General features: G+C 38.9%; 1 protein-coding gene across 1 annotated transcript in view; it reads left to right on the top strand.

Annotated features, from left to right (window-relative positions):
* The window catches only part of Kdm7a (lysine demethylase 7A), a 64,896-nt gene that overhangs the window by 11,201 nt on the left and 41,576 nt on the right, over positions 1 to 12,119 (top strand). The window contains exon 2 of the mRNA XM_075953865.1: positions 10,937 to 11,022. Within this exon, the coding sequence (XP_075809980.1) occupies positions 10,937 to 11,022 (86 nt within the window). The remainder of the gene's footprint in view (positions 1 to 10,936; positions 11,023 to 12,119) is intronic.

Genomic DNA, 12,119 nt, shown 5'->3' with positions numbered 1-12,119 from the left:
AAACAAAGCTTTAAGAAATCCATATTGGGGCTGGAGACATGGGTCCAGTAAATAAGAGTACTCGCCTTTCTTGCAGAGGACTAGCGTTTAGTTCCCAGCCCCCACTGTGGCATCTTACAACTGCCTGTAATTCCAGGAGATCTAATGCCCTCTCCTGGCCTCTATGGATACCAGGCATGCATGTGGTAAATATACATACATACATACATACATACATACACACACACTCACACATACCCATAAAACAAATAAATAATATACAAATAGATAAATCTTCTAGAAAGTTCATAATGACCTCAGTGGTTTGAAATGCCCAAATCCTTGCCAGTCAATGTATATGGCTGGAAATTTCATGTATGGTTGATTCTTTTTCTTTTCTTTCTTTCTTTTTCTATTAGATTTATTTATTGTGTATACAACATTCTGCCTCCATGTATGCCCGCACGCCAGAAGTGGGTGCTAGATCTCATTACAGATGGTTGTGAGCCACCATGTGGTTGCTGGGAATTGAACTCAGGACCTCTGGAAGAGCAGCCAGTGCTCTTAACCATTGAGCCATCTTCCCAGCCCCTTGATTCTTTTTCTATACATTCTATTCCACTGTTCTGTTTGTTTCTGGACCAGCAAAAAAACTGTTTAAATTATAAGGGCTTTTAATAGTATGCTTTAAAGACTGCTAAGGCCAAACTTGTCCTCATAGTTCTTTGTCTTCAATGTTTTTCTGACTGTTCCTTACAGATTTAGTTTTCTATGTGAATTTTAGTATTAACTAGCCTAAATGTTAATCTTAAAAGAGACTTATTTATTAAATGGATATATGTATGTTTCTGTATCTGTATGTTATATATGTATGTATGTGCTCAAGGAGGCCAAGAGAGGGGGTGAGGTTTCTCTGGAGTTGGAGTTCCAGGTGGTTGTAAACAGTCCAACGTGGGTGCTGAGAAGTGAATGTGGAGAGAGCAGCATGCTCTTATTAAGCCATCTCTCCAGGTGTGTACTATCATACCCAGCTCAGTGCATTTTTTTAAACTTGATCTAGGATGGTGGTCCAGCCTAGCACCTCCTAATCTATTTAGCATGCCTGGTTTGTTTCAGTTGATACATATTTGGTAGAGATTGACTGTGGGACCTGTGTAGATAGATCTGAGTAGGGAATGCTGAATTATATATGAAAAATGTTAGCTGTATGGAGCCTAAAGTAATTATAGTTACAGTTTTCATAGAAAGTGGTTGTGAATCGACATTGTACTAACCACTCTGGTAGGGTTTTAGATTAATAGTCCCCCCAGTGCCATTCCCTGCCAAACTGGCTGCAAAAGAATCACCTGGGGACCTTGTTAAGAATAAAGATTATTGGCCTACCAATTAACTGTCCCCTGTAGATTGAAGGTGGGGCTTAGGAATGTGGTTTTCTGTATGTATGTGTGAATACATGTTCGCGTATGTCTGTGTGTGTGTGTTTGTGCCTGATGTTGATGTTGGGTATTATTCTCAACCTTTCCTTTTCTTATTTTTTAAGGCAGGCTCTCTCACCGGAACTTGCCAGTTCAACTAGACTGGCTGGTCAGTGAGCCCTAGGGTTGCTGTCTCCACCCCTCAGCACTGGAATTACAGTGTGTGCCATGGTGCCTAGCTTTTTTTGTAAACCTGGGTTCTTGGGGTGGTGGTGTCTACCTCCAGTCCTCATGCTTGCATGTTAAGCACTTTACATACTTATCTCCCCACCCCTTCTTCTCCTTCTTTAAATAAGCAGTGTACAGTGCAAATTTTAGTTCAGAAGGCTGTCTTAGTGAGAAGTAGTTCTCCCTCTCCTTCATTCTACATCCACCCAATTTTCTCTTCTAGATATTTCAGAACTGCTATCAGTTATGCAGATCCTTCCACACACACAGGTGTGGGGACGTAGTAGGACTGCACCTGATTTTGTTTCTTTTCTTAGAGATCTCTTGTCTCCTATAGAACGTCTTCCTTGGAAAGGCTGCCTAGTGGCAATTGGAAAAGATCCACAGGGGACTCTAATGGGTTATGGGCATTAGGAGGCACAGTGTGAGTGTTATAGCAGTTAGAAACAGTTTTGTTTTAGTTGAATGTTAATTCCCTAAATCTTGAATTTCACAAGGAACTGTAGTCATCAAGCATTTTGTAAATTTCTAGATTTATACAAACTTTTACATTTTTTCTCTTGCTAGTGATTAGGTGGAAACTGTCAGTCAAAAATACACGATCGAGGCCGGACAGTAGTGGCACACGCCTTTAATCCCAGTACTTGGGAGGCAGAGGCAGGTGGATATCAGTGAGTTCGAAGGCCATCCTGGTTTAAAAAGTTCCAGGACATTAAGGGCTACGCAGAGAAACCCTGTCTCAAAAAAAAACCAAACAAACAAAACCAACAACAACAAAACATGATTAAGGGGCTCAGAGGTGAAGAGCACTTGCTATTTTTACAGGGGACCCAAGGTGGCTATAATCATTAGTAACTCCAACTCCAGGGAATTTGACACCCTATGTAGCACGAGTAATAAAAACCCAGAGGCAGATATTGGGGTTCAACCTAAAGATCAAAAAAGCAAAGCAGCTGAGCCACTAGAGAGCTCTTACCTCTATGAAATCTTTAGACTGATCGAGAGCGAGTTCCTGTCTCATCCTACCTTATAGTCCTCTCTAGTGCTGGGGTTAAAGTTGTACACCACCATTGCCCTATGGCTAACTAGTGTGGCCGCTGGAATTAAAGGTGTGTGCTACCACTGCCTGGCCTGTATGGCTCACTAGTCTGGCTGCTTTGCATTGATCTTCAGACAAGTTTTATTTATTAGAACACAAATAATGTACTACTATAACGCTATTCTGGTCTCTACAGGCTTGTACACCACACACAAGGAAAAAATGGAAATTGGGCTAGAGAGATAACTCAGAAGTTAAGAGCACTTACTGCTCCTTCAGAGGACTTGGGTTTGGTTCCTACTGCTCACAACTGTCTAACTCCAGTTCTAGGGAATCCAGTGCCCTCTTTTGGATTTTAGGCATTGCACACACATGATGCATATGTACCCATGTAGACAAAACCCATACATGTAAAATCTTTAAATAAATTATATTTTAAAACACATAATGAAGTTGAGCTTATAGACACCTGCTTACCATCCCCGATAGAATTTGATAAATGTAGAATCAGGAGTTCAGGGCATATCTTATCTCAGTTACATAAAACCAAAAATTAAAACCAAAACATACTAAAATGTATGAAATCAGCAGCATGAAAGAGGCATCTTGTGGCGGAATCAGTTATGAACAAGGTTTTTCAGCCTTCAGGCTCTGTTGCTGCTTACTTTCTGTTATTGCAGGAGGTGTGTGTAGGGATGGGTTAGACAGAAGATGGCAGAGGACAGGTGGTAAATTATATAACAAATCTGCTCTACAAAACATTTCTTGCACTGTAATACCAACATGTAAGAGATTCTTATATTCATATCTCTGTTAATGACTTAATTATCCTTTCCATTCACTGTGACCATGGTTAAAGCAGAGGGAGGATTATTAGCTTGAGGGGTAGAATGACTAGTGGGAAGACGACAGGGCTGTGAAAACCAGTAGAACTTTGTGGCTACTTTGGAAATGTTTCCTCCTCTGGAGCATTCTCATGGGTATTATTACCTTCATAGAGAATAGTGTATTCATAGGCTCCATTGCCAGTTGTATTGGTTGGTCTGCACTCAGTGCCATACAGACACAGCCAGCACATTCTTTATGCTCAACAAGCAAATAGTTAAGGTATCAACATGTGAATCATCCTATTCTCACATACTCATCATAGAATAATATCAGTATTATTGTGTCAGCAGTATTTTCAGCTTTTAAGAGAATATTTGATATCAAAATTCATTTGTTGGTTTTTCACCCCCACACATTTTCTTTCATTTTCTTTGTCATTCCCTTTTATATTGTCTTTTGTTTTTCACCTTCATTAGTGAAAATGGTTGTAACTAGTTGGGAAGTTGTGGGACACTTGGAAACATGAACCCAGCTGTTAAAGGTAGAAAAGTGTTTCATATTCTGAGAAATTGTGAAACGGGAATTTAGTTTGCAGTATGCCCATAACTGTCCTAAGACCTAACCTGATTCCAGAATTGAAATAAGATGAAACTGTAAAGGATCTTCTTTTTTTTTTTTTTGGTTTTTTCGAGACAGGGTTTCTCTGTGGCTTTGGAGCCTGTCCTGGAACTAGCTCTGTAGACCAGGCTGGTCTCGAACTCACAGAGATCCGCCTGCCTCTGCCTCCCGAGTGCTGGGATTAAAGGCGTGCGCCACCACCGCCCGGCTGTAAAGGATCTTCTATAATGTGGAGTTGATTGATCATTTCTTTTCTTCTGTTGATGTTAGTGTGGGGGCTTTAGGGGTGCAGGATAACTCAGTCCTTCCTTCCTTCCTTCCTTCCTTCCTTCCTTCCTTCCTTCCTTCCTTCCTTCCTACCTACCTACCTACCTACCTACCTACCTACCTACCTACCTACCTAAAGGATATTTATTAAAATGGTTTACAGGCTATATGGTCCAGCTAGTCCAACAATAGTTGTCTATTAATGGAATGTCCAAGAATCCAGTAGTTGTTCAGTCCACAATGCTGGATATTTTGGTTGGTTTTAGTATATGCCAGAATCTCAAAGAAGTAGGCTGTAATGCCAGTGAAAGAACAGAGTTTTTAGTGAGAGAGCAAGCAGGCAAACTTCCTTTTTCCATGTTCTTTATAAAAGCTGCCAGCAGAAGGTATGGCCCAGGTTAAAAGTATCTTCCCATCCCAAAAGGTCTGGGTTAAAAATGATCTTCCCACTTCAAATTATTTAATTAAGAAAAAAAAATCCTCATAGGTATACATGGCCACTTGGATTTTAGTTAATCTAGATGTAGTTAACAACCAGGAATAGCCATCACAGGGCCAAAAGACATTGGATTCCTTAGAACTGGAGTTACATGTGGTTGCTAGCCATGGGATGTGGATGCTGGGAACTGACCCATCTCTTCAGCCCCAGGGCTGTTGAACCTTTGATATCCAAGTGAAAACTTGTACTGAACTAAAAAATTAAAATTGTAAATTTCTCTACCACAACCTCTATCATCTGAAGAAAGATGAAAGCATCAATTATTTACGTAGAAGGATCCTTGTTTTTATACAAATTATTGCCTTTAGTATCAAATTGAGTGAGTGAAGTTTTAAAAACTATTACAACTTTGGCTTTTGGATAGAATCTGTGACTAATTAATAACAAATGTTCCTGGGATCATTGTGGACATAGTACTGAGGAAAGTCTTGGGAACTGAATTTAGGAAATAGCTTGGTCTTGAATGAATGGAAAATGAGTCGGAAAATGTGGAAGACTGTTCTTTTGATGCTCATGTGATAGATGTTCTGTTCAGGAGGAAGAATTTGCTCTGGGTTTTGAAGGTGAGCTAAGGTAAGGCTGGTTGGTGATGAATGAAGAGAGAATTTGAAAAAGAGTACAGTCTGGAATCCACGGTAGTGGTTCAGTTAGAGAATGTAAATGGGTGCATTGGCCAAGAGGGGGGAATGTTTGCCAGATCCTGGTGGATCGTGGTTAGTCGTTAATTCAGTTCTGTTCACATCAAGTGCCCTTCCCCACTGCCTAAAAGCCAACTAAGCAGCAGTTTCAGAAGATAAGACAATAGAAAGCGCTAAAGTTGTCATCAGCCCACTCACCAAATGGCAGTGAAATTGTTCATTGATGGAAACTATTCAGCAAAGGTCACATTGTCACCCCACAAGACGACCCCCCCACACACACAATGGTCTGGTAGACAGTGAATTCTCTGCTGTTAGGAAAACTGTTGTTATGGGAAGGGAAGTTTAAGAAGAGAAATAGAGAAGAGACTAAAAGGTTTTGTGCCAGATTTAAAACAGCCTTAAAACTTTGCTTCCAGAGCAGTCACAGGCGTCCTGCTGTCTTTCTCTTACCGTCTCTTAGAGAGTGTGGGCTTCTCTCACTGAGCAGTGAGGAGGGTGGAGTAGGTAGACTAGGCTTGATGGAAAAGTGTGTTGGTTAAGAAACATTACATTTTAATTTTAAGGTTATATTTTGTATGATTAATTTAAATGGGCCTTTCCCGATTTATTCACTTACCAAATTTACTATTTTAAAGATATTCTCATTTATCTTAGATGTATTAGTTTTTGCCTGCCTGTATGAAAGTGTACTGCCTCAATGTATGCCCGCACGCCAGAAGAGGGCCCCAGATCTCAGTACAGATGGTTGTGAGCCACCATATGGTTGCTGGGAATTGAACTCAGGACCTCTGGAAGAGCAGCCAGTGCTCTTAACCTCTGAGCCATCTCTCCAGCCCCATGAAGTGTACTGTTTACATTTGTGGGTGCCCACAGAGGAAAAGGGTGTCAGATTCCCTAGAACTGAAGTTACAGATAGTTGTAAGCCTCCGTGTGGATGCTGGGGGCCAAACCTGGGTCCTCAGCAAGAGCAGCTAGTGCTATTAACCCCGGCTGTTTCTCCAACACCCAAATTGACTATTTTTGATTTACCGAATTTTTGCTAAGTGTTGAAGTTTCTAAATCATTTTAGGTGTGTTAGGTGATGAGAATTGGCCAAAAGTAGAAGGCATCACTGGCATTATATTTTATTTTATGTTTTAATATATATTAATTTATTTTGTGCTTTTTTTTTTTGAGACCTTGCACTCACTGTGTATCGAGGATGATCTTGATCCTCCCTTCAGCTGTGTTAATGCTAGTGTTAGTGCATCGCCACACTGGCTCACTGGCACTTGAGTAAAGCAGACAGATGAGGTGAGGTGCTGGTGAGAATTAGAAGCTGGAGAATTAGAGACTCATGGGTCTTTGAGAATTAGTAGTCATGCTTTTCCTTAAATGTCTTTAACTAGTTGGAATATTCCTGCTGCCTCTTTTTCCTGGAGTGTTGTGGGAGTCAGGGCGGTTACACAGAGAAACCCTGTATTGAAAAAAAAAAAAAGAAAAAGAAGAAGAAAAAAACAGTGGCAGGGGATGGGAGAAAGGGAGAGAGGATCTATACTTAATGAACCTCATTTTCAGAATCCAGGTAATCTGGCTTTGAGCTCTTGCATTGAATGCAGAGATAACTCACATACATATCATTTATTTACAGTGATCTTTTATGTCTACCAGCGTGTATGTGTGTGTATGTGTATGTGAGTAAGACAGGTAAGATAGTGGGACTTGCTGTAGAGACCAGGCTAGCCTAGAACTTTTGACAATCCTTCTGCCTCTAAGTGTTGGGAGTAGAGATGTGTACCATTATGCTCTGCTCTCACAGTTGAATTTAAGCTCTAGGATTTACCTGCATGTGTTCATGCATACCACATACATGCCAGCTGCCCAGAGAGGTCAGAAGAAGACATTGGATCTCTTGGGACTGAGCTATTATTTGGGTGCTGGGAACTGAACCTGGATCTTCTCAAAGAACAACAGGTGCTTTTAACTGCAGAGCCAGCTCTTCAGCTTCCCCCATTTTTCCCTCCCTGCAAGACAGGGTTTTTTGTGTAGCTTTGTGTTGTTAGTTAAACATTGGGGATGACTTCTGTCGTGATCCAACTACTATGTGTTCATATGTTCCAGGGTAGTGGCGTGTGAGTTAGAAACTTTAGGTAGGAGAAAACAGAGATATGAAAGAAACACAGAGACATAGAATAGTACTGCGAGGGCAACTCAACGAATACTGAATTTGCTGACATTTAATTTTCATGTGTTTTTATATACCAGTACAAGGCAGCGGGGGTGGGGGTGGGGCAAAAGACTACCTTAACATTTCACAGAGGACAACCAGAACAGTTACTTGCTTCAATACCTGAGACATCAAGCCATTATTTCCTGAGTAAAGCATTTGATGTTTTGGGCAGGATATGTGGTGAATACACCCTAGACAAAGTATCCTGTAGGCAGCCACTCCTTATGTCAAATTTCTTGTTTTAAAATGAAGGAGCAGGAATGGGCTTCAATTCTCTGACCTGAGGTCAAGGTGGAGTGGATCTACCTCTCTGGCCATCTCAATGTCCAAAATACCAAGTGACCATAGGTCAGGGTTTCTAGTTTGTAGCCTCATTTTGACCTTTAGTCAAGGTGGAACAGGCCTTCAGCCTGGGCCCTCACAGCTTTGGCTCTCCTGGAATTTGTTCTGTTTTCCACACTGGCCTTGAACTCTGAGACCCACTTAGCTCTGCCACTTGACTGCTGGGATTAAAGGTGTGTACCACCATGCCCAGCCACCTACCTTTCTTTCTTTCTTTCTTTCTTTCTTTCTTTCTTTCTTTTTTTTTTTATATCTTAATTTTTCTTTTTCTTAAAACAGTTTCACTACATAACCCAAGTTGTCCTTGAGCTGGTGATCCTCTTAATGCTGGGATAGCAGGTGTGTGCCATGACACCTGTGTCTTTTTCTATTTGTTTTTCTCTTTTTAAACTTAATGGGTTAATTTTTAGAATTACAAAAAAATTATGTGTGTCTGAATGTGGGTTTATGCAGTGCCCATAGAGGCTGGAAAAGGACATTAGATTCTCTGGAGTTGAAGTTACAGGCACTTGTGACCTATCATGGGTGCTGTGAGCTGAATTGGGGTCCTCTGTAAGAGCAATACACATTAAGTTATTATCTTAATAATACACATTATCTTATTAAGTGCTGAGCCATCTCTCTAACCTTCTAATTTGTGGAATTTATTTGTTCATTGTGTAGGACTGTAGTTCTTCATTGAATATTTATTTCTGTATGGAATTCTCTTATGAGAATATACTATATTTTTTGATACGCTGTTATAAATAGATATCCATTTGCATATAGGTAAGGTATTCTGGTGTACATTGCATGTGTTTTGTTCTCTAAAATTGTATTTAATTACACTTCTGCTAGTAATTTATTTAAGTATTAAATATTCTTCAACATTTAATATCTTTACACTTGGTATTTTTTAGCTGGTATAGTAGAATATTATGGAAATAATATTGCTTCTTAGTGATTTATAGAGTTCATTATATTTTGGGTATGGTATAATTTCTTTGAGTATCTACATTGACATGTCCTTACTCTTGACTTATTTTGCCCTTTATCATAAGTTGTAGTTTAATGCACAGAAATTACTTTAACATGGCTGTTTCTCCCCTTGTGGGTGCGTCTGTGCTTTAAGATAAGCTTTCTACCACAAAGTCATATTTTCGGTATTATGCTGTATACATTTTTGTGCTTTTTCCTTTTGTTTGTACTTAGGTTTATAATCTCATTTAAATCCCCTTCCCTTTTATTGAGATGGGGTCTTATTACATAGACCAGGCTGACCTCAAACTCACAGAAATTCACCTGCCTTTGTCTCCCAAGTCCAGAGATTAAAGGTGTGTACTGCTGTGCCTGGTAATTACTAATAGATTTTTACATTGCATCAACAATTGTAAGCTTTTTTCTTTTTTTTTTATATGACTAAATGAAATGTATCTCAGTAGAACCTTTCATTGAAAAGTCTTTAGTGACCCTCCTATGTTATGCATAAGTGTCCTATGTAAAATATGGCTCTGCATTTTGGGAGCATTGACATGTGTTCTGAGTGGCCTTTAAAATAAATTTTCATATGTAGTAGAACTTTTTTTTTTCTAAGAATATCTGACTATCTTGTATATTCTTGGCTTCTTAAAATTTTGACATCAGTTTTAGAATCATCTTGTGAGATTCCACATTGCTTGGATTAAATTGAATTTTATTAGTGATTTTCAGAAGAATTTTTTAAAGATTTATTTATGAACTGGGCGGTGGTGGTGCACACCTTTAATCTAGGCACTCAGAAGGCAGAGGCAGGCAGATCTCTGTGAGCTAGTTCCAGGACAGGCTCAGAAGCTACAGAGAGACCCTGTCTCGAAAAATAAAACAAAACAAAAAAAGATTTATTTATCTTTAGAAAAAAATTTATTTCTGTTGGGAATCAATTGCAGGTGTTCTGAAAGAGCATCAAGTGGTCTTAATTGCTGAGCCTTGTTTCCTTTTCACTTCCATGCAGAAACATTTGCCAGATCTAGGGATTACTTTCTGTGCTATTAGAAGCCTTTTTCAGAAAGTCCTTGCTTGTGCCTAGTTCCAGTGCTTTGCATATTTTTCCCTCCAACAGTTTCAAATTTTGAAGTCTTTACTTAGATCTTTGTCCGTTTTGAAGTGATTCTTACTCTGGAAGAGAGAGAGGCACCGAGTTTCCATTCTGTTTGCCTAGCACCACTTGTTTTTCTGGGATATCACGCTGTTTCTGTCACCGTGGCTAGGTAGTGTAAGTTGATAGTAGGCATCTCGATATTTCCAGCATTGCTTTTCAGTTTAGAATTATTTTTATATTTTCACATGATTTTAGGATTGCCTTTTCTAGTTCTGTGAAGAATGAAACTAAAATTTTGATGGTACTTGTTTGCTAAGGGTTTGTTTTGATATTCTGGGTAACATCTTGAGTTGTATATGCTTTGCTCAATAATGCGTCTTCCTTTTTCAAACACATTCACTTAAGGATATACATTTCTGTTTGCAAATTCTACAACCCACAAATTACACTGTGTAGTACATAAAAAATGAAAATAATGTCCAGAATTTCATTATGACTTACCTTTGACTTATCTTATTGACAATAATTTCAGAACAGATGACATTTTCATAGTGCTTGAGGGTTTCATGCTTATAATTACATTATTTTTGGTGTTTCCACTGCTGTTAGTAGTGAATAACTTCATGTTCATTTGGATATATTCTCACCCACAATTATTAGCAAATGTATGGAGGGAGAGGATAATAAAATTTATTCTTGTGTGTGTTTTAAATTTGCTATTTGAGTTATTGTACATTTTTCACTTCAAGTCCAAACATTTCTTTATAATTAAGTAACGTGTTTCCATTCATGTTTTGTTTTTGTCTTTATCTTAGCTGTGTTGGTGTAGAAGAACATCATGCTGTTGACATTGACTTATATCACTGCCCCAACTGTGCACTTCTGCATGGTTCTTCCTTGAGTAAGTACTAGATGCTTAAGTAAAAATTAAATATTTGAAACTTAGCATGTATATGATGGTATTTTTATGATACTCTAGTAAATATCACAATGCTTACCAAGAACTGTAGGAAAGATTTCACTGAAATATTTTTTTGTCTGAAAATAGTAATTAACAATATGAGGCAGTCTGGTTAGATAGCCCACACTGGCCCCAAATTCCTTTCTTTTAGTTGGTTTTGTTTTGTTTCTCGAGACAGGGTTTCTCTATGTATCCTGTGTAGCTGTCTTGAAACTCACTCTGTAGACCGGGCTGGCCTTGAACTCACAGATCCCCCTGCCTCTGCCTCCTGAGTGCTGGATTTCCAGGTGTAATAAGCCTTTGTTTGAATTATTAAATATGTCACAGGAATAAGGAAGAGAAAATACGTTTTTAATTGTTCATGGAGAGCCCTCAAATTTTAAGTACATCTTTCAAAAACAAAAACCTTGCAATTTACAAACCATGGCAAAGAATAGCTTGCCTGATTCTGTAAACCTATTGCGACTGATAAAATCATGTTGTATTGAAGCAGTATGCAGAGTTAAGATTAGACTCTCATGGGCAGATGTACATTGTATATTTAGGAAAAAATCAGGGTATTGATAGGTAAAATATTGCATGCATTATGAATTTGATCGTCAAAGAATATCTGCTTAAAACTTCTTTTTCCCCACCCCTGATATCCATGGGAAGATAGAGATGAGGATAAGGTCAGAGCAAGTCTCTGATGGCAGTCCTTTTCAGAGAGGACAAGGTGGAGGCTGGAATCCTTTTCTTTCACTAGTCTGGAGTAGACCAGCATTAGAAACAAAACAGCATTCATCTTTTACAGATACTTCCAAAAACTAAATTAAGATGTCATATTTAAATGGCTTTGGAATATAGCTATTTATTTAAAAAATTTTGACTGCAAACTATAATTTTTGTGTTCATAAAATTAAAGGGAAACCATAGACTTTATTTTTAAACTAGAAAGGGCCGGAGAGATAGCTCAGCCATTGAAGACAAAAGCTCCAGCACCCAAATAATCAAAGCCTGTCCTTCCAGCTTCCCTTTCCAGCACTCAGGAGGTAGAG

Source organism: Microtus pennsylvanicus, chromosome 19 (assembly GCF_037038515.1).
Source record: "Microtus pennsylvanicus isolate mMicPen1 chromosome 19, mMicPen1.hap1, whole genome shotgun sequence".
Classification (NCBI taxonomy): domain Eukaryota; kingdom Metazoa; phylum Chordata; class Mammalia; order Rodentia; family Cricetidae; genus Microtus; species Microtus pennsylvanicus.
The sequence above is the reverse complement of the archived record's forward strand: the minus strand, read 5'-3'. Positions and strand labels throughout refer to the sequence as shown.